The sequence below is a fragment of the Pan troglodytes genome, chromosome 19 (genome assembly GCF_028858775.2).
Source record: "Pan troglodytes isolate AG18354 chromosome 19, NHGRI_mPanTro3-v2.0_pri, whole genome shotgun sequence".
Taxonomy (NCBI): Eukaryota; Metazoa; Chordata; class Mammalia; order Primates; family Hominidae; genus Pan; species Pan troglodytes.
Window position 1 is genome coordinate 76,447,640 of NC_072417.2, and position 24,083 is coordinate 76,471,722.

A 24,083-nucleotide genomic window follows, 5' to 3' on the forward strand; every position below is an offset into this window, starting at 1 on the left:
CTGCATTCTCTTGTTCCTTTCAGTTCGCTTTGCACCTTATAGGCCTCCAGATATCTCCTTGAAGCCTCTGCTCTTTGAAGTGCCCAGCATCACTACAGAGTCAGTGTTTGTTGGCCGAGATTGGGTTTTCCACGAAATAGATGCTCAACTTCAAAGTTCAAATGCCAGCGTGAACCAAGGAGTAGTGATTGTGGGAAACATTGGATTCGGCAAAACTGCCATCATCTCCAGACTGGTGGCCCTCAGCTGCCATGGTACAAGGATGAGACAGATCGCCTCAGACAGCCCACATGCCTCCCCCAAACGTACGTATTCCTTTTTAAAGAACTCCCTGTTTCATTGGCGCTGAAGTTTTTCTGACATATTTATATTAGGTCGTATATCCTTTTATTTTCTCATCTGCAAAACCTGACTTCCACGTGAGGACTATTCATTCAAGTTGAGAGAAAGATTGTAATACTCTATTTACATCTAACCCACATACCCAGTAGTCACCTAAGCGTGACTGAAGAAAAACCTTTCTCGTGGAATAAGTTTATGACTCTTCCGTGCCGGCTGTGTGGTTGGACTGTCCTCTAGATAACGACCGCAGCAATTGCCCGTAGAGCGATTTGCATTCATCACTGTTGGATTTTGCTCAGTCTGTGCCCAGTTCTTCTTGTTATTTGCCAGCACAGTCTGTTTGCATCCTTCATTTCTTTGCTGTTGGCGTCAATGTTGCACTGCTTGGACTTGAGCTTCGTTGTGTCCTTGAAGGGGTTCTCTCCTGCTTCCTTGTGAAAAGGTGCTGAGCTCTCATATGTATTCAGGCTTCTTTCATCACAGCCAGGGGGCAGCCCAGTAATCACTACCAGGATCTTACTGATTTATTTTTAAAACACTCATATGGTACTTACTATGTGCCAGATACTCTCTTAACTTTTTTACAAATATTAATGCATCACATCCTGTTACCAGCTCAATGAGGTTGTCTTCATTTCACAGGTAAGTAATCTGAGGCCCAGAGAGGTTAAGTAAGTTCTCCTAGGTTTTACAGCCAATAAATGGTAGAACTAAGCAGTCTGGTTTCAGAGGCCATTCTCCTATCCATTTTACTATGCTGCCTCTCCTTACTGGTGAAACTCACTTGAGTAAAGAAAATAAATAGAAATGTATCAGTGTTCTTCTTATACATACTACATGTATAGAACCAGTTTACCTGGTTTCTGTTAGTTAGAAGAGAACAAAAAAAGAAACTATTGCTTTGTTAGTCCAAATCAATAATCTAGCCCACCACAGACTTTCAGACTGCAACCACTAGAAATGGTTTGTGTGAGATAATAGTAGTTACAGGGTCTAGCACAGTGCTGGAAACTTAACAGGAGCTCAGTGAAGACCCTCCAAACTTATTGACTTCCTATTGAAGCTAGTTAGCAGCCTTGTATCATTAAGGAGGCAGATGGCCTCTGATAAACTTATGGATGTCTAACGTGGAAGAACTGGTGTCTTGGAAGAAAACTGAATCAAAATACCTCTTTACCAGGGTATGGTAAGAATTGGTATGGAAGAATTCTTTTCTTCAGAGGAATATAATGCTTAGTTTCTAAATGAAGCTCTTCTGAGGTAGATTGCCATAGTACTGTGGGAGTCAGGAGCCCAGGGTTTGTGCCCCAACACTCAAATTGACTAGACTTTGTGAACTTGAGAATTTTACTTGAATTTTTTAGAGCTCAGTTTTCTTATTTGTAAAATGAAGAAGTGTGACTAATTGATCTTTCAGAATTGTCTCTGCTAAAATTTTGATTCTGAGAACACATCTTCATGGTTAAAAGTAACTTTCCACACTATTCCAGTGTTTTCCTTTGAGTGTTTAAGTATTTATCACTCCAAACTGCTGTTTATCTGAGTAGTTCAAGTGGCTTGCAATTTGAGTGTGTCAGAAAGGAAGCCAGAAAGCTCAAGCTCTCTGTGACTCCTCTGTATATCAGAGTTGCAGATAACAGAGTGGTAGAATCATGCATGACAGAAAATAAATCCCAAGGACAAGAAGAGTTGCTTTCACAGAAAGCAGAGGTACCTGGGGATCTCTCTATGAGCCTGGGGGAGCAAGAGTTTATAGAAAACAGCCCATGTGCTCCCCAAAGCAGAGATTCTTTAAAGGTAGTTCACTAAGTTATTCTCTAACATCCATTGCCTTCAGGAGAATCTCCAGAAACACCAAGACACTCCCCATTCATGAGATAAACATCCGTTGTTGAGACTGTAGATTTGGCCTGACAGTTAACTTTCAGAATTTGAAAGGAGTTAAGAGAGCTAAATATGCGGTTCTATATATCAGAATTACTCAGAACCAATGTTACCTTATACAAAATAATTTTTGTTACAATTTATTGATGGCCAAACTATATTCTACCAGTGCCATCTTAACCAATAGAAGGGTCAAGAATAAGTGACTGATATAATGCAAGCTATTTTTTGGCACAAATCTGTTACCTATATGAACTGGTGTTGAATATGTTACTGGCAGGAGCAGCAGTTTTTTCACTAATAAGAGTAAGAATGATGTCTGTATATGGAGGGTTGGCTTAATTTTTTACAGAATATAAGTTATTAATATAAGTTATTATATTAAACTTAATATAAGTTATTATATATAAACTTAATATGAGTTATCATATTAAGCTTGGATGGGTCATTTGGAACCTCACTGGCTTTCTTAATCCTTGGGTGATGATACTAATTAATAGTTGTAGTGATAATAAAAAAACATGGGAAATCACTGGAGTTCCCAACTTCTTTCTCTGCATCATCTGTCATTCTTTCTTCTGCCCCTGTCTTCTTTCTGTTTGGTGTTCAGAGAATAGTAGAAATAAAAGCTGAGCACCACTGCTGTGGAAGATAGGAGCAGTTTAGCCTGCAGTACTGCCTTGCTTGGCTGTCCTTCCCCCACAGAAACTCAGCCCCCCAGCCCGCCCCCCTCCTTGTCATTTCCCTGGAAAGGTATAGAAAAGCTGTCAAGGCAGGCACTAGCCTGTCATCCTGCTTTCCACCTACTCTCCCAAACCTGACACCCCCATCAGTCTCCACCACCACCACCACCATTATCCACACCCCCAACACACACACACACAAAGAACAAAAATATTTTGTGAAAACAGACCTGTTGTATAATTCAGGATTATTACATTAACTACAGGTATTCTCAGTATAGTAGTTGGGGAAGCTCTAATACAAGACTGTATGTTTCTATCACTAAAAGTCTCAATGTAGTTATTATTTGGATTTGACATTTGCCAACAGCTGCCAAGCCCCCAAACAGCTATTAAGTAAATAAATCCTACATTCCTACTCTGTTCATTTCAGAAGTCTCTTTTGCCAATGTGCTATGCACATTGACTATTGCCTACCTATTAACTTTTATTTCTACTATTGTCTGAATACCAAACAGAAAGTAAGGTGTTTAGACAAAAAGGAGGGCATTTCCAAAAGGAAATAGCTAGAAAGACAGAGGGCATTTGGACAGTAATTACCCACAAAATCAAATACCAGATAAAGGGGAATAGAGTAGGGGAAGGAAGTGAACAGCAGAAATAATGCAGAAATAATACAGTAACATACAATCACTGAACTTCACCTCAACCCAAATGTCACACAGTCCTTGAGGCTTCTTTCACTGCCATCCTCCATGCCCACCCGCCTGCAGTTATCCAGAACTGTATCCAGTGACCAAGAAACTTACTGCACCAGTTAATGAAAGAAGTCTAAATTCACTCCTACTGGTAGGGAGTTAAATGAGGACTACTTTTTCCTATTCTTCCTTCTTTTCAATCACTGTTGGCCATCAAATAACAACTTCTAATATTTACTTTGGTATCTATTTTTAAAGTATGATCTTATTCATAAATATAGCCTATAATTTCTACTAGTAACAATAAATTTTCTAAATAACAAGAATAAATTGAATTTTTAAAAAAATCTTAAAACAGTTTTATTGAGCTGTAACTCACATACCATGTAATTCACCCATTTAAAGCGTTCAACTCAGTATTTTTAGTATAATTCACAGGGTTGTATAGCAATCACCATAATGTAACTTTAGGCCATTTTCATCCCCTTAAAAGAAGCTCATGCCTGTTAGCAGTCAATCCCCATTCTCCTCTTAACCCTCTATTTCCAGCCCTAGGTAACCACTAATTTACTTTCTGTCTCTACAGATTTTTCTGTTCTGGGCATTTCATATAAATAGAATCATACAATATATGGTCCTTTTTTTTACTGACCTCTTTGATTTAGCATAACATTTTCAAGGGTTTATCCCCGTTCTAGCATGTATCGGTATCTCATTTCTTTTTATTGTTAGTAGTCTATTGAATGGATATTTTGTATTTCATCTATTCATCAGTTGGTGGGCATTTAGGTTGTTTCTACTTTTGGCTATTATGAATCATTCTTCTGTGAACACTTGTGTACAAGTTTTTGGGTGGACATGTGTTTTTATTTCTCTTAAGTATATACTTAGGAGCAGAATTGTTAGATCATAGAACAAATGGAATTTAGCCATTTTTCCTTAAAGTTTTTATGATTATCTGATGCAAACATCTAAATCTTTTTAATCCAGATGTGGATGCCAACAGAGAGCTGCCACTCACACAGCCACCTTCAGCCCACTCATCTATCACCAGTGGAAGCTGCCCAGGAACTCCGGAAATGCGCAGGCGGCAGGAGGAGGCTATGCGAAGACTAGCCTCGCAGGTACAATATGATTCCCACGTTGGGGATATGGTAGTTCCATTTTAATATCAAGGAAGCAAAGATAGGGAGACCTTTGGCAAAGTGAACAAAAATACGTAAAGCTATACCATGAGAACGTGGAGGAAAGTTTCTCTTTCTTTGATATTCCTAGAAAAATACTTTATTGTGATGGGATCAGAACCTTAGAGTTGGAAAGACCCTTAGAAAAAACGTCTTCTAGTGAATAAATAAAGAAGTTGAGACCGAAGTGGGTTAGTTGGTTGCTTTGTTTTGAGACGGAGTTTCGCTCGGTTTCCTGGGCTAGAGTGCAGTGGTGCAATCTCAGCTCACTGCAGCCTCCGCTTCCCAGGTTCAAGTGATTCTTGTTCCTCAGCTTCCTGAGTAGCTGTACCTGGGACTACAGGTGCGTGCCACCACACCCGACTAATTTTTGTACTTTTAGTAGAGACGGGGTTTTGCCATGTTGGCCAGGCTTCTCTCAAACCCCTTATCTCAGGTGATCCACCCGCCTCAGCCTCCCAGAGTGCTGGGATTACAGGCGTGAGCCACTGCGCCCAACCGGAAGTGGTATGTTTTACCCAACATCAGGGTATAAGTAATCAACAGTTTTAAATTTTCATTCCTAGCTTAAAACTCTTCGTGCTGTACTACCCTGTCCATAATATTTTTTATACATTTGAGTTTGAAATTTCTATTTTTTTCAAAATAACATAAACACATAGAAAATCAAATAATGCTCAAAACCAGCAGTGCTCTTCCTCTACCCCACCCATCTTCTCTCCACAGGCAGCCACTTTTACCTCTTACGGAAGTTTCTCTGATTTTCACCTCCATATTTCTAAATACTATTCGTATACTGCTAAAATTTTTATTAGTTTACAAATTATCTATTGCTTCTTATTATGGATGATGGGAAATTATAGTTGTTTCACCTTCCTTCTTCCTACCACCATCCCAATACAATTATTGCATGATTTTTGGCTGAATCCATATTATATATAGTATTTTCAGTATTAATACTGTGCAAATACATCACTCTGGCGCCAAGGATAACATTTCCTTCTTGAACGATTTTGTTTTTCCTAGGGGTTTATGAAATGCCTCATTTTAAAATTTGCTTATTTTTCTTCAAATCTTTGGCTAAGTCATTTCATAACCCTTAATGTAGTTTTGTAAAGTTTCTGTCAGTACAGTTTTCCACACTTACGAGTTACATTTTTTACCCTGGAGGCCTCCGTCCTAGAGCCCTCCATCGAGCTCAGTCTGGACCCAGGACACTCTGAAGGCTTACCACCTTGTTCTCCTGGGAGTTCCTGTCCCTTCTCTTTTGTGTTTCATCTCATGTCATATTCTTTCTCGATTTTATTCTTCATTTTGGTGGAGCATGTCTTCCAGTAGCTTCCTAACAAAAAATGCATAGGACATAAATTTTTTGATACTTACTGTTTCTAAAAGCATCATTATTCTATGCTTATACTTGCTTATGTGTTTGACACAGTATATCATTCTAGGGTAAAAATTATTTTTTCTCAATTTTGAAGGCATTGCTCCATTGTCTTGAGCTTCCAGTATTGCTACTAAATACTCTGATACTTATTCTTACTCTGATATTCTTATTCCTAATCCTTTATATATACCTTGTTTTCTCTCCAAATGCTTTTAGAATCCTTTTTATCACCATTGTTCTTGAGTCTTTTTCATTTATTCTGTTGGTACCTAGCAAGCCCTGGAAATATTCTTTAATTCTGAGTAATGCTTTTGTATTATGTATGATGATTTCCTCACCACCATTTCCTCTGTTTTCTCTTTCTACAACTCGTATTAATAAAAAATTAGATTTCTGGCTGGGCGCAGTGGCTCATGCCTATAATCCCAGCACTTTGGGAAGCCAAGGTGGGTGGATCATCTGAGGTCAGGAGTTTGAGACCAGCCTGACCAACATGGCAAAGCCCCATCTCCAAAAAAATACAAAAATTAGCCAGGTGTGGTAGCATGTGCCTGTAGTCCCAGCTACTCAGGAAGCTGAGGCAGGAGAATCCCTTGAACCCAGGAGGTGGAGTTTGCAGCTAGCCAAGATTGCGCCACTGCACTTTAGCCTGGGCAACAGAGTGAGACTCCATCTCAAAAAAAAAAAATTAAATTTCCTATACTGATATGATACTCTCATTTTCTTAACTTTTCTGTTTTTTATACTTTTGTTTTTTGGTTTTTTAATCCACCTTTGAGAGATTTCTTCAACATTACTTTCCAATCCTTTTACAAAAAATTTATTTTTGCTCTCATAGTTTTAATGTGTAACAGTTCTTCCTTTTCTCCAGCTGTCTCCTTCTTTTTATAGCATCCTTTTCTTGTTTTATGGATGCAATGTATTCTTTACTTAGGCACTGAAAAACTGATTAGAAGCTTGTGTGTGTAGAGAGCTTGACCATAGAACATTAAGATGATCCACCCTTTTTTTGAAATGCCCAAAAGTCAGTATTCCTAAGTTTTTTTCCTGGGCTGTTCAAATTCTCTAGCAAAGAATCCTCCAATCTTCTGACTGGAGAGTATATGTCTTGGGTGCCAGCATTTTGGAGCTGGGCAGGAAAAGAGGGCTGGAGCTTCACTGTTCACTATCAGACATTTACTTAAGCCCCTTGTTTTCAGTCCTGCACCTGATCTCTACCTTGCTCAATGTGTGGTGTCCCTAAGTCTAGATTCTCTCTTGTTTAATTTCTCTAGTTCTCTTTCCTGTGGGTGTTGGGGAAGGTAGTCACCTGGCTGGGCAGGGCAGGGATGGGAATCTGGGGATCTAACTTCTTATATAAACTTCAAATAAATTCTGTGTTTTCAGGTCCTTTCACCCTTCTCTTCCACAGTACCTGGTGTTTCTAATTCCTATGCTTTGTGGAAGTTTTATAGATGGTCTGTAATATTGTAAGGTTCAAATTTTTCGTAGAAATACACTCCAGCTCCAAGCCAGAAACAGCATGTTTTCCCAGATACATTATTAATTATCCCCACTCAATAGTACACCTTCATCTATAAATGGGCTTCTGCAAAATCTGAGATTTCCGTCAATTCATTGCTAAGTCATTGTAGCTTTAAAAGACATCTCTGTTTTTCTCTAAATATCTCCTGTGTAAACGGTCTCTATCCTCTTCTTTAGAACAGTTAGAATCCCTGTAATCCCAGCACTTTGGGAGGCCGAGGCGGGCGGACCACAAGGTCAGGAGATCGAGACCATCCTGGCTAACATGGTGAAGCCCCGTCTCTACTAAAAATACAAAAAATTAGCCGGGCGTGGTGGCGGGCGCCTGTAGTCCCAGCTACTCGGGAGGCTGAGGCAGGAGAATGGCGTGAACCTGGGAGGTGGAGCTTGCAGTGAGCTGAGATCGCACCACTGCACTCCAGCCTGGGCGACAGAGCAAGACTACGTCTCAAAAAAAAAGAACAGACTAAATATCTATCTTAGAAATACACAGATGTTAAAGTGCGTCCAGCACTTCAGTTATTCAGTCATTTAGTTATTCACTTTAGATATACATTTGAAGGACCTATAATCCAGGACTGAAGATAAATCAGTGAACAAAACAGACACAATTCCTGCTGTTATACAGTCCACATTCTCATGAGAGAAAGACAATAAACAAATACATATATAGTATGTCAGAAGATGATAAGTGCTAAGATCACAGAGAATTAATTCTCCTCACTTTGTTACATCTTATTCTTTCTCTCATCAAGAGAAGTCCCAAGATGTTCATGTTCAATATTTGGAAAACATTACATGTCATAAGTAGGAAATTAGTGGCTACTGTTTATACTTATTTGAGGCATGATTACATGTTAAATTTCATGATTGTGTCTTCCTTAAGCAAAATATAAATTAATCTAGTTGCACCTAGACATGGAATCCTGTTCAGCTTATAACATTGTATCAGAAGTAGCCACTTAGCTTAAAACTGAATGTTATCCCAGTTACTGTGCTACGTGTTACAGTTCAGCTACACAAAAGTGTTCTGTAGACGCATAGAGCAGAAGCCTGCAATCTTGCTGCTCACCTATAGCAAACCAGTAAGCAGAAATTATCTTTTAAATAGGATTTTCAAATTAGTTAATGTTTTGATGAGGTAGACTAACATGAAAATTTAAAGTGTTCTTGAAAAATCTCTCAATTTGACATATTCTTGGTGTCATTTCTTTGTATGTCAGTAATTATCATTGGTATTTCATAACATTCTTGCTCTTTCTTGTGCGTCTAGTTAACTGAGAACACTGGAGAGTTTTTGTCACAACTTTAGAACTATTTCATTTATTGAAGAAATACTTTCCATTTGAAGCAAAGATTTTGATAGGTTGGCATCTCTCGAGCGTGTCTCCACTTAACATTGCATATTTCTTCTAAAGTGTAATCACAGTAGAGGGACAGGGAGATCTCATTCAGGGCCTTTCCTGGATATGTGAATTTAACTCCAACAGAGATTTCTCTAGGTTTTGAATCTGTTGTGCCCCTGTGGTAATACACACAAAATTCACGAGACAAGGAGAAGTTGGCCTCCCTTTATGGAAGGCTTAATGTGTGTTATGGGCTTAGTGCTATTTACCTTATATTTGCTATATCATTTCTTCATTTTTACCTTAACCCTATGAGGTACATCATTATCTCATTTTACAGATGAAGAAACAGTGACTTCAGTGATTAATTTTTTCAAAGTCATACTGTTAATAAATAACGAAGTGAGGATTCAGAGTCAGTATCCTCCCCTGTAATGTGAATACTATGGTTATCCCCATTTTACAAATGAGGAAACAGAGGCTCTGAGGTTAAATAACTTGCTTGAGACCATAAGCTAGTACATGACTGAGTCAAGATTTAAACTGAGGCAGGCAAAGTCTATACTCTTAACCACTGCACGAAGCTGCTTCTCTAGTGTGACAGGAAGGAATTTAGTTTAGTGTTATTTCGGAAAATCCATCCATCATTTAAGGTGGCTTCACATCAAGAAAATTATAATGAAGATGTACTTTCAGTCATTTTGCTGACCTAAAATTCTTCTTCAAAAAAGGTTTTTATGCAACTAGAATCTCCCAACACATTAAGCAAGTTGTCACTGACAGTCCTTAGATTAAGAAGCTAATATATCTGAAATGAGTTCATTAGAGAAAACAGCTAATTTTAAGAAGTGTCACAGAGATACAAAAAGCAAAGGTTTTTTTTCCCAAGGAAATCTATGTAAGAAAAAAAGTAAATGTCATCCTTGCCAAGAGACAAGTTCTGTACTATACCAGGGGGTGTCAAATGATCATGGTTCCTGAAATTGTTGCAGTCACTATTAAAGCTGTCAGCCAAAGAAGTAGTCATTTCAGTAATCCTTTAATATTGAGCATTTTGAACATAATATGGAAATGTAAGCCAGAAACATGCACACACACACACATACATACACAGAAAATGAAAAACAATAATGAAGAATAAGATTTTATTTGTGTTGTAGTGATTATTTTTAAAAATATTTTCATTTAGTAGAAATGAGATCCAAACTAAACAACACATACCCCATAGATGATGTTTTATAAAATTTGTCTAGGGCTTTTCTTCTCTAAAAATTAACACTGACGTTTTACTGTTAGACCCAGATTTCATCTACATTTGGAACACTGATTATGGGAAAACAGCCTTGTTGTTTATTGTTAATTTCTGTGTTGTTTTTATTTTCTACCTCTTCCACTAGAATGGGTCAGCGTTTAAATGTTCACCACCATATCCCCAGCTCCTACACAATGCATGGCACATAAATATTTGAATGAAGAAATTCTAGTCAATTCTCCGTACTGAGTAATCTTTCTAAAACATTTGTTTTTTGCTACTTAAAGCCATCAAATAGCTCCTCCTTGCCCTTGAATGAAATCCAAACTCCCTTCTTAAAATATCATAAAAATTGTAATGAAAGGACCTCTGCTTTTCCCAGGACCGGTTATTTTAGACTGCATAATTCTTTGTGTGGGGTGGGGGGCGGGGGGCAGGCAGGGGCAAGGCGGATGTTGTCCTGTCTACTATAGGATATTTAGAAGAAGTGACCTTGACCTCTGTGCTACCAGTAGCACTCCCTCAACCTCTAATTAAGACAACCAGAAACGTCTCCAGAAATTGCCAAATGTTTCCTGGGGAGCAAAACCACTGCCAGTGGAAAACCCTCGCCATGCCCTATCTTCTACCATTCCCCACTCACTTATATGCTAGCCACACTAAAATTGATTTCAGTTCCTTGAAAGTAAAAAGCTATGTCTTGCCTTAGGGCCTTTGCATACTTTTTTCCCCTGCCTGGAAAACTACCACACCTTGGTTCACCCCTTGTCCTTCTTCATGTCTCAGCTTAAATATTGCTTCTTCTAAAAAAGCTTTCTCTGGCTCTCCTAAATTACCTTAAGGTGCCCCAGCTGTGTGTTGCCCTAGCACCCTATGTTTCCTCTCTTCTATCACACTATTATTATTACTTGTTTAATTGCCTCTGTTTCCTGCTAAACTATGGAGGGCAGACAGGGGTCATAGCTATATTACTCATTATTATAGCTTTAAAACCTAGCACAGTGCCTGATATACAATGGAAGTTCAATTAATATTTGTGAATGAATGAAAATGTTAGTATTTTCTATTAGGAAATCTTGGAGTATTCAGCTGGGTACTTATACATGATAGTGGTTCCCAACCAATTTATAAGGTCAATTCAGAATCAGATTCATGTGTTCCGGGAATGAATCTTGTTTGAGAATCTGGAATTCCACCAATCCTCTAAGACAAAGTTTCATAAACTGTAGATTGAATGTACTTAGACAGTTTATGTGTGCCAGATCAGCATCTCTAGGAATTCCAGATGAACTAAATAAATTAGCCGCTTTTCTTTAAAATTTGTATTTGTTATCAGCCCTAACCTCCTTTGGCTCAAGTAATCAGTAATGTATAATTGAATAGTAGCAATATACAGGATACAGCTGTTTAGATCTAGAATTATAACAAAGATAAACATTATCCTGATCTCAGCTACAGCTAATTAAATAACAGGGCTCTGACTACCAGCCATTGAGGCATACTGTAAAGCCTAAATCAAAACGGTGTGTTTCTAGTATGTGAATAGACAAGTGGAATAGAATAAAAAGTTCAGAATTAGACCAGAGGACATGTGGACACTTAGTGTATGATGAAGGCAGTATTTCAGATCATTGGGATAAAGGTGGACTTTTTAATTAAATGGGCTGAGACAACTAAATAACCATATAGATAACTCATATCTCACACCATGCACAAGAATAAGCAAATGGATTAAGGATCTAAATATTTAAAAATGAAACCATGCAACTAATGGAAGAAAACTTAGTAACTTTCTCTTTAACCTTGGTGAAGAGAAAGGCTTTCTAGGATCTAAAGCTAGAGGAATAGAAGAAAAGATTGACAAATTTGGCCACGTGAAAAAATTTTACCAGCCTGGGCAACATAGTGAGACCCTGTTTCTATGAAGAAAAAAAAAATTAGCTGAGCGTAATGACACGTGCTTATAGTCCCAGCTACTCAGGATGCTGAGGTGGAAGGATTGCTTGAGCCCAAGAGGTATGGGCTACAGTGAGCCACAATCATGCCACTGCACTCCAGCCTGGGTGATAGAGTGAGACTGTCAAAAACAACAACAACAACAACAAAAAAAAAAACTTCTAATGTTGCATGACCAAAAAATACCAGAAACAAAGTCAAAAGACAACTGATAAACTGAGAGAAAATATTGACAAAAGAGCTCAAAAGTACAGGCAACAAAAGGAAAAATAGACAAATGGAATGACATCTAAACTAAAAACCTTTTGCACAGCAAAGGAAACAGTTAACAAAGTGAGGAGACAATTCACAGAAGGGGAGAAAATCTTTGAAAACCATACATCTGATAAGGAGTTAATATCTAAAATATAAAAGGAACTCAGACAATTCAATGGCAAAAAACAACCTGATTTAAAAAATGGGCAAAGGACCTGAACAGACATTTCTCAAAAGAAGGCATACATGTGGCCAGCAGGTACATGAAAAAATGCTCAGCATAACTAATCATTAAGGAAATGCAAATTAAAACCACATTGAGATATCATCTCACACCAATTAGAATGGCTTTTGCCAAAAAGACGAAAGATAAGTGTTGGCAAGGGTGTGGAGAAAAGGGCACTCTTTATGTTGTTGGTGGGAATGTAAATTAGTACAGCCATTATGGAAAACAGCATGGAGGTTCCTCAAAAAACTAAAAATAGAGCTATCATATGATCCAGTAATCCTGCTTCCAAGTATATATGCAAAGAAACTGAAATCAATGTCAAAGGGATAGCCACACGCCCATGTTCATTGCAGCATCATTTGCAGTAGCCAAGATATGGAACCAAGCTGAATGGATTTTTTAAATGTGTTATTTTTTTTAAAAAGCAGTTTGGAAATTTCTCAAAGAACTTAAAACAGAGTTACTATTCAACCCAACAATCCCATTACTGGGTATGTACCCAAAGAAATATAAATTGTTCTATATATAAATATAAAGACATGTGTCCATGTGTTCATCGCAGCACTTTTCACAATAGCAAAGCCATGGAATCAACCTAGATGCCCATCAGTGGTGGCCTGGATAAAGAAAATGTGGTACCTATACACCATGGAATACTGTGCAGCCATTAAAAAAAAAGAATGAAATCATTCATGGTTTTTTTTTTTATTATACTTTAAGTTTTAGGGTACATGTGCACAATGTGCAGGTTAGTTACATATGTATACATGTGCCATGCTGATGTGCTGCACCCATTAACTCGTCATTTAGCATTAGGTATAACTGCTAATGCTATCCCTCCCCACTCCCCCCACCTCACAACAGTCTCCAGAGTGTGATGTTCCCCTTCCTGTGTCCATGTGTTCTCATTGTTCAATTCCCACCTATGAGTGAGAACATGCGGTGTTTGGTTTTTACAGCAACATGGATGCAGCCGGAGGCCATCATCCTTAGCAAATTGATACAGGAACAGAATACCAAATACTGCATGTTCTCGCTAATAAATGGGAGCTAAACATTGAGTACACATGGACACAAGAAAGAGAACAACAGACACCGGGGCTCACTTGAGGGTGGAAAGTAGGAGGAAGGTGAGGATACTACCTGTCGGGTACTATGCTCACTGTGGGTGACAGTCATCTGTACACCAAACCCCAAGCAATTTACCCATTAACAAACCTGCCCATGTACTTTCTGAACCTAAAATAAAAGTTGGAAGAAAAGCAGAATTTTAAAACATGGTATGTGTATATGTGTGTGTGTGTGTGTGTGTGTATTCATTGTGTGTGTGTGTTTGTATAATAGAATACTACTTAGCCTTTAAAAAGAAGGAAATCCTGTCTTTTGCAAGAATAGGGATAAAACTGAAGGACATTATGCTAAGTTAAATAAGCCAGAAACAGAAAGACAAATACTGCATGATCTTTCTTATATGTGGAATCTAAAAAAGTTAAACTCATAGAAGTAAACAGTAGAAAGATAGTTACCAGAGACTGGGAGTGTGAAGAAGGAAGGAATGGGAGAAGTTGTTGATCAAAGGTGATCAACAACTTCTCCCTTGTACAAATTTTCAGATAGATAGGAAGAATAAGTTTTAAGATCTGTTACAAAGCAGGGCAACTACAATAATATATGTCAAAATAACTAACTTTTAAGTGTTTCACCATAAAAAATGATACAATAGGGAGGTGATACATGTCAATTAGCTTGGTTTCATCATTCGACATTATATACATATATCAAAACATCACATTGTACCCCATAAATGTATGCAATTATGATTAGTCAATCAAACATAATAATTTAAAAATCTACCACTTGTCAACTTTTAGCATAGTATCAAAGAAAAACATCCACCTTCCCTTCTCCAACATATGACTGGCATTTCGTCTTGTACTTGAATCCAAAACAGTTTCTTGGAGCATACTGAATGCAGAGGCAGATTTGGGAGTCTATTGCAAAAATTTACACAGTGCCACTTTCTGAAATGTTTGCTTTGAAAAATAGTTATTTTCATAAAACATATTCTTAGATGTCAGCATGATAGGTTTATTATTTTTTCAATGAATCAATAAAAATTTTAAGAAAAATGTATAGCATATACTACAGATAAAGAGTTAATATCTCTTATATTTAAAGAACTCTTAAAAATTGAGGAAAAGACCAAAATATGATGAAAAAATGGGAAAAAAATAAACAGACAACTCACAAAAAAGATTTAAATGGCCTTGAAACATTTTGAAACATGTTCAAACTCATAACTAAAGAAATGCAAACTAAATCAATACTGAGATACCAGTTTTTTACCTATCAACTAGCAAAAATTTTAAAACATGACAATTTAAAAACTATTCTGTTGTCAAGGCTGTGGGAAAACAGACACTCTCATACTGGAGCACGCCTGTCAACACCATTTTTCTGACAGCATGTGTTTGCTTCATGTCTCCATGTCACATTTGGTAATGCTTGCAATATTTCAAACTTTTTAATTATTACTATATTTGTTATGGTAATCTGCGATCAGTAGTCTTTGATGTTACCATTGTAATTGGTTTGAGATACCATGAAGACAGCAAATTTAATAAATGTTTTATGTGTTCCGATGACTCTACTGACCAGCCATTCCCCCATCACTGTCTCCTTGGGCCTCCCTATTCTCTGAGACACAATATTGAAATTAGGCCAATGAATAACATCATAATGGCCTCCAAGTGTTCAAGTAAAAAGAAGAACTGCACATCTCTCACATTAAATCAAAAGCTAGAAACAATTAAATTTAGTGAGGAAGGCATGTCAAAAACCCAAAATAGGCTGAAAGCTAGGCCTCTTGCACCAAACAAGTAATCAAGTTTTGAGTATAAGGGAAAAGTTCTTGAAGGAAATTAAAAGTGCTGCTTTAGTGAACACATGCACAGTAAGAAAGCAAAACAAGCTTTTTGCTGATACAGAGAAAATTTTAGTGGTCTAGTTAGAAAATCAAACTAGCCACAAAATTTTCTATAAGCCAAAGCCTAATCCAGAGTAAGGCCCTAACTCTCTTCAATTCTATGAAGGCTGAGAGAGGTGAGGAAGCTTCAGAAAAAGAGTTTGAAGGTAACAGAGGTTGATTCATGAGGTTTAAGGAAAGAAGCCATCTCCATAACATAAAAGTGCAAGGTGAAGCAGTACGTGCTGATACACGAGCTGTAGCAAGTTATCCAGAAGATCCAGCTAAGATAATTGATGAAAGTGGCTACACTTAAACCATACATTTTCCTTTTTTTTCATTGTTTTACTTTACATCTTTATTACACATTTTCTGAGACTTTATTTTAAAAAAAAAATTTATTCAGGATCATAATTTGCATGACAATAAACAATGGTTTCATGGGTTCCAAATTCTTAAAGGTGACCATACGAATTTAAAATACAAGTCATCTTTTTGATTTGCAGCACCTGACTTAAAATATAATTCATCTAATGCATTCATTAAAAGTGTCCGTTCTTTTATAAGAAAGATATGTTTTAATTGCTGTTTTCCAGACTGTTAAACATGGGTATATATTATTTTTAATTGGTTAGCAGAATTTTACTCACATAATTTATAGCCACAACAAGAGCCTCTAGCATCTCTGAATGGACTTCCACTGAGAACAATGATGATAATAAATATCTAAAATGTAGGCGGAGCACGGTGGCTCCTGCCTGTAATCCTAGCACTTTGAGAGGCCGAGGTGGGTGGATAACCTGAGGTCAGGAGTTCGAGACCAGCCTGGTCAACATGGTGAAACCCCATCTCTACTAAAAATACAAAAATTAGCCGGGCATGATGGCGCATGCCTGTAATCCCGGCTACTTGGGAGGCTGAGGCAGGAGAATTGCTTGAACCCGGGAGGCAGAGGTTGCAGTGAGCCGAGATGGCACCATTGCACTCCAGCCTGGGCAACAAGAGTGAAACTCCATCCCAAAAAATAATAATGTATCTGGGGTGTGCCCCTACTTGACATTGCCAAGTGTGTTTCCAAATATTCTTAGAAAATATGGTTTTTAAACACATGCATAATATTCTACCACATGATGCATTATCACTTCTTTAACCATTTATTTCCTAATTGTTTATATTATTTGCAACTTTTTGATATATAAATAACATTGTGATCCATACCTTCATTCATAAGTTTTATGCAAGACTGATTATTTCTTTAGAATGATGTCAAAGAAGTGGCTTACTAGTATAAACAGTGCAAATGGTCTAAAGGCTTTTAGTGTACTTTACCAAATAATTTCCAGAATAGCTTGAACAAATCCCACCAACAGTATGTTATTGTGCCCACGAAGTGGACTTGATAACAGTGAAGCAAATTCAACCACAAATCTATTAGATTCTCATCCATCTCTAAACTGTCATGTCAAAGAAGCAAGGTATTCTTCTTCGTATTACTGGTGAGGAAGCCAAATTGGAATGCTTTTTAAAAATCACTCAGCATTAGATCAGTAAAATAATCAACAGAAATGCTTTCCACAAAAAGATCTGGGTTTTTCAAAAAGAATTAAGAAGAGAGGGAAAAGTCAGTAGCAAATGACCAGAATTTTTTGTCTAAATTCTATTTCATACATAGACAATCTCTCCTATTTATTTGACTTTGGCAATAAAAAACCAAACAACCTTGTACAGAACAGTGAAAACGCCAAGAATGAAGCCTACAGTTTTACTGTAAGATAAGAGTGTGTGTGTGTGTGTCTGTGTGTGTGTGTGTGTGTGTGTGTATTTATATTTATATTTAAAAGACTTCTCTCCATTTGGCGGTATCAACTCTCAGTTCCAGCCGTTAAATACAGATGTATTTTCAAAACTACATATTTACTTCTTCAAGATCTTCGATGCTGTCATCATCCACCTCTGGCTGTTTTTTCTGAATGATATCAATTATGCCATCCGTAGAGTCTTCCTGAATAATTTCATCCTCCCCTGTTACTGAGGTACCACAGGAGAATTTTTGAGCAGAAAAATCTTTGTGCTTCTTTAAGATCAACTTCAAAAGTTGCAAAGCCACACACTGTTTTTACATATTTCTTCTTTGCTCTGGGAATTTTGGCTATAATAACCTTTTATGGTACAGTCTCCTTTTTTGGTTTTATTTGACCCCTTCCACCTCTCTTCTGTTTTTTCTTCTCCCCTTCCCCTGCTATTCCTTGACCCTTACTAATTCCACTTCTTGATTGGGTGAATTTTCTACAGTAAGTTTTTCAAATTCATTTCATTTAGCAACATCAGGCATATATTCACAGTACCCTGTTGGTAATGAACAGACTCTGCAATAAAGGACTCAAAGTGAGTAATCAGCATCTAACTTGGCACTGTTCCTTGGGCCTCCTTTGCAATCAGCCCCACTGGATTTAGAAATGCCAGCAGCCGTTTCACAAACCCAGGTGGTCACACAGGCCCCGCTGCCTCTACTTCTACCACTATGGCCAGTTGAAGTGACACATACAGCTTGTCTTCCCTGGCCAGGGCCACCCGAGAGCAGTGATAGATTCTTAGTGTAGACAGAATAGCCTTCTGTGGGTAGCTGGTGCCACCTAGGACTTTCATAGCTAGAGAGAAGTCAATGCCTGCCTTGAGAGCCTCAAAAGACAGGCTGACACTCTTGTTAGGGACTAATGTAGCTGGTGACTTTCAGTTAAAGCCAATGTTCATTTACCATTCCAAAAATTCTAGGGCCCTTAAGAATGATGCTAAATCTACTCTACCTGTGCTCTGTAAATGAAGCAACAAAACCTGGATGATAGCACATCTGTTTACAGCATGGTTTACTGATTATTTTAAGCCCACTATTGAGATCTACACAGAAAAAAAGATAACTTTCAAAATTCTACTCCTCATGGACAATAAATCTAGTCACCTAAGAGCTCTGATGGTGACATACAAGGAGATTATTATTGTTGTCATGTCTGCTAACACAACATTCTTTAGGCCTTGGATCAAGGAGTAATTTTGACTTTTAAGTCTTGTAACTTAAGAAATACTTTTCATGAGGCTAGAACTCCCATAGGTAATGATTGTTCTGATGGATCTGGGCAAAGTAAATTGAAAAGGATTTTCAAGATTTTCATCTGGAAAAGATTCACCATTCTAGATGCCATTAAGAACATCTATGATTCATAGGAGGTCAATATTAACATTACTAGGAGTTTGGAAGAAATTAATTTTAACCATAATGGATGACCTTGAGAGAGGTTCAAGACTTCAGTGGAGGAAGTAACTGCAGATATGGCAGAAATAATAAGAGGACTAGAATTGTAAGTGGAGCCTGAAGATGTGACTGAATTGCTATCATCTCTTGATAAAACTTGAATGGATGTGGGGTTGCTTCCTATGGAAGAGCAAAGAAAATGGTTTCTTAAGATGGAATCTATACTTGGTAAAGATGCTGTGAGCATTGTAAAAATAACAATAAGGGATTTAGAATATTACATATACTTCGTTGATAAAGTAGTGCCAGGGTTTGAGAGGATTAACTCCAGCTTTGAAAGAAGTTCTCCTATGGGTAAAATCCTATCAAAGAGTATCACATACTACAGAGAAATCTTTCATGAAAGGAAGAGCCAATTAATGCAGCAAACTTTATTGTCTTATTTTAAGCAGTTGCCACAGTCACCCATCCTTCAGCAATCACCACCCTAATCAGTCAGCAGCCATCAACATCGAGGGAAGACCCCCCTACACAAGCAAAAAGAGGATTCACTGGAGGCTCATGTGATCATTAGCGTTTTTAACAATAAAGTATTTTTAAATTAGGGTATGTACATGTTTTTAGACATAATGCTATTGCACACTTAATAGATTATAGTGTAAACATAACTTTTATATGCACAGGGAAATCAAAAAAATTGAGTGACTCACCTTATTGCTCTGTTTGTTTTATTTTGGTGACCTGGAACAAAACCCACAGTATCTCCAAGGTATGCCTTTATACGACTTGTATTTCTTAGCTCTGTTCAGTGAGAACCCAAAAGCAATGACACATCAATACAATAATCACAACTGGTGTCCAGATCTTTTTTCTTAATATCATTCTCCAATAAAAAGAACAGAGGCTTTTTAGAGAAGTAGATGATCCCAGAGGCAGGGAAAATACAAAATAAGTCTAGAACATCTTTTGGTGCCAAAAAGCAAGAACTTGCTCAAAAAAAGATAGAGGCTTCTTGAAATAACACAGCAGTCAACCTGAAGGAGATCCTAGTGACTAAAGCTGGAACAAATTGAGCAACAAAATTAATATAGTATTGAATTATAACCAATAGGATAAAATAAGCCCATACTTATTAAATCAATAATAAATAAATAAATGGGAGATAAGGGAGAACTCTTTCTTCCAATAGGATTCTAATTAATAAATGTAGAAAGAAACAGAGGGGAATAGAAAATCACTATTAGGCAAACACTCAGGAATTACTGCTGCAGACAAGATCCACTGATAGATACTAAAATTAATGGGCAAAAGTTCAAGGAGAAACAGGATTTGCATAGCCTCAAACGTATCTCCCTTAAGATATTTATCAACTACAAAGGGAAAGATGATAGTAGAAGAACCTAGCAGAACCTTAACAAAGTGATCAAGGGCAACATTACCAGTTGTGTTAGGCCATTCTTGCATTGCTATAAAGAAATGAGACTGGGTAATTTCTAAAGAAAAAAGGTTTGATTGAATAGTCCTGCAGGCTGTATGAGCATGGCATGTGTCCAGCTTCTGAGGAGGCTTTGGGGAGCTTTCATTCATGGTGGAAGGTGAGATGCTAGCAGGCACATCACATGGCCAGAGCAGAGCAGGAGGTGGGTTGGGGAGGTGCTACACACTTTTAAATGACCAGATCTTGTGAGAACTCACTCACTGTGGTGAGGACAGCACCAAGCCTTGAGGGATCTGTCCCCATGACCCAAACACCTCCCTCCAGGCTGCATCTCCAACATTGGGAATTACATTTCAGTCTGAGATTTGGGCAGGGACAAATATCCAAACTCTATCACCAGTAAAAAAACATCACTATCATGAACCCTGTGATATGATCCACAAAGAGGGATAAAACACTGTTTTTCTGGTATTCTTGACAAAAATTCTCAGTTACATCATGAGAAAACATCAGACAAACCCAAATTGAGAGTCATTCAACAAAATAACTGATCAGTACCCTTCAAAAGTGTCAAGATGGCCGGGCACGGTGGCTCATGCCTGTAATCCCAACACTTTGGGAGGCCGAGGTGGGCAGATCACAAGGTCAGGAGTTCGAGACCAGCCTGGCCAATATAGTGAAACCCCATCTCTACTAAAAATACAGAAAAATTAGCCGGGCATGGTGGTGTGCACCTGTAATCCCAGCTACTCAGGAGGTTGAGACAGGAGAATCACGTGAACCTGGGAGGCGGAGGTTGCAGTGAGCCGAGATCGCACCATTGCACTCTAGCCCAGGCAACAGTGCGAGACTCTTTCTCAAAAAAAAAAAAAAAGTGTCAAGGAAATAGAAGACAAAGACTAAGGATCTCTTACAGACTCCAGAAGACTAAAGAAAAATAACTAAATACAGTATGGGGTCCTGGATAGAATCCAGGAACAGGAAAAGACATAGTGGAAAAACTGTAAAATTTGAATAATGTCTATAGGTAATAGTATTGCCAATGTTAATTTCCTGGTTTTGATAATTTTGCTATGGTTATGTAAGATGTTAATAATAAGGGAAGCTGGATGAGGGATAAATAGAAAGTCTGTGTACTACTTTTGCAACATTTCTGTAAGTCTAAAGTTAGTTCAAAGTAAAAAATTAAAAAATAAATAAAAGTCCTACTGCCAAAAAAAAAAATGGTAGGGCTCCAAGCTGGAAAATTACTGAAGCAGAACTCTAGCCTGGGATCTATTCTTAGCATCTAGTCCCAGCATGAGGATTAGAATCAGAATTGAGGGACTAAGAGAAAAGGAAGAGAGAGTTGTTATTTATGGTGAGCCACCAAGTCCCAAAAATATTAAAAATCAAACTTTAGAGTTGGAAGGGTTTTGCTGATTAGGAAATCAATCGGGTGGTAGTAAGGAAGAAGACATTCACAGAAGGAGTAATGAAAAGGAACATGGAGAGTAAGCGTGTGACAGCTGACCTGGGGAAGGGCAGTTGCAATATTAGTTTAAGTGATACAAATGCCAGTCAGTATGGAAATTAGAATTTTATTTCCAAACAAATTTCAGACATTCAAAGCTGCCTTCACTTTATGTGAGATTAGCTTAATTCTGTCACTGATCCTTCATTTGAAGTAGAAAATGGTCTATGGAGAGTGAAGGCCTGTGACTCAATGCAAGCGTGACATTTTTGCTGCCACTCAGTCCCTTTGATGAAGTTTATGACTAGTTTTATCATTTTTTATATACAGCATTAAATCAAGAGATTTTATACACAGGCTGTATTGACTTCTAGTCTTTTCTTTCTGTATATAGCCCACAGGCCTGCCCTTTTCTTTCTTCCCTCACAAGAGTAACCTAAAACTTACTTGCTATCTTCCTCCAAAGAAATAATGCAACTCTGCTCATATCAGATATGCTGTGGATGAAATTGTTTTAAGAAAAAGTTTAGGAATTTAACAGAAGGAAAAGTTGAAATGAAAAAAATAATGTAAGAAAGACATAGCTAAAAAATGAAATTTAAACAAGTTACTTTGAAAGACAAGAATTCGCCAAGGAGAAAGGTTTTACCTGCTGATTTATTATGGGTAGACGAATCCTGAACCATTCCCAAGGAGTTGTAATAGTAGTGACTATGTATGATGACTTTCTCAAAGGTGTAGGGAGTGATCTAATATCTCTTACCAAGCGCGCTGGTACTAATGAGAAACTGAAGGGAAAAAAATCTACATTTTCAGGCTTGTTTTCTATTTTTATACAGAGGGAAAGTTATACATAATATTAATAGAAAATTTGGAGGAAGTAACAGATGTTTTTGACAGATTGTATGTGCATATACCTACTACGTAACTACTTTAAAAGTCTAGTAAATAATCTATTTTGAGCCACAGTGCAAATCTAATGAAGATGTTGCCTGAATTCTGCAGATGCATCAAGACTTTATATTTGGAATGCCAAAGAAATATCTAAAAATTAAAAGAGAGGCAGCCACAGAAGGTGCAACTTTATTTATTTATTTTTAATATTCTTAGTTAAATTTTCTGCCTCATACCTTTGTGGATATCATATTTTTTACTATAATTCTAAGTAGTTATTGCTGGAGTCAAAAATGTTATTTGTTATTAATTTTTACAAGATAATCTTGTACCAAAAATCTTGAACTCTATTAATTCTAATAGCTTGTTTTTCTCTATATAGATAACTATATATTTTAATAATAAAAACTACCTTTTCCATTTAAGTCTCTGCTCTTCCTATTTCTTTTCTTTTTCTTTATAGTGCTACCCACAATCACTCGTATTATATTGGATAGTAGTGGTGAAAGTGGGCATCTTTGGCTTCTTTCCAATCTTTTTTTTTTTTTATTTTATTTTAAGGTCAGAGGCACACGTGCACGTTTATTATATAGGTAAACTCATGTCACAGGAATTTGTTATACAGAGTATTTCATCACCCGGGCATTAAGCCTAGTACCCATTAGCTATTTTTACTGATCCTCTCCCTCCTCCCACTCTCCGCCCTCCGGTAGGCCCCAGTTGTTGTTTCCCTCTACATGCCTATGTGTTCTCATCTTTTAGCTCTCACTTATAAGTGAGAACATGCAGTATTTGGTTTTCTGTTCTTGCATTAGTTTGCTAAAGATAGTGGCCTCCAGTTCCATCCGTGTTCCTGAGGAGGACATGATCTCATTCTGTTGTACAGCTGCATAGTATTCCATGGTGTATATGTACCACATTGTTTTTATCCAGTCTTCCATTGATGGGCGTTGAGGTTGATTCCATGTCTTTGCTATTGTGAATAGTGCTGCAGTGAACATACGTGTGCATGTGTCTTTATGATAGAACGATTTGTATTTCTTTGGATTTATACCCAGTAATGGGATTGCTGAGTTGAACGGTAGTTCTGTTTTAGGTCTTTGAGGAATCGCTACACTTTTCAACAATGATTGAACTAATTTACACTCCCACCAACAGTGTATAAGCATTCCTTTTTCTCCACAACCTCACCAGCACAGAAGGTACAACTTCAGCATTGTCTTTTAGATGAAACATTCAGCCAAGAGCACAGATGGGTTTTTTTTTTAAATAAAATCAGTAAAATAATGCTTTTTCTAAATGTCACAATTTTTATCTTTAAAGTGGTATCTTCTTACTTTAGGATG

General features: G+C 37.5%; 1 protein-coding gene and 1 pseudogene across 14 annotated transcripts in view; one reads left to right on the plus strand and one right to left on the minus strand.

Annotated features, from left to right (window-relative positions):
* The window catches only part of TANC2 (tetratricopeptide repeat, ankyrin repeat and coiled-coil containing 2), a 471,963-nt gene that overhangs the window by 358,415 nt on the left and 89,465 nt on the right, over positions 1–24,083 (plus strand). For all 14 annotated transcript variants that reach the window (XM_016932703.4, XM_016932704.4, XM_016932707.4 and 11 more), the window contains 2 exons: positions 24–305; positions 4,598–4,731. In XM_016932703.4, coding sequence (XP_016788192.3) covers positions 24–305; positions 4,598–4,731 — 416 coding nt within the window. The remainder of the gene's footprint in view (positions 1–23; positions 306–4,597; positions 4,732–24,083) is intronic.
* Positions 17,612–23,639, minus strand: LOC129137646 (density-regulated protein-like; annotated as a pseudogene).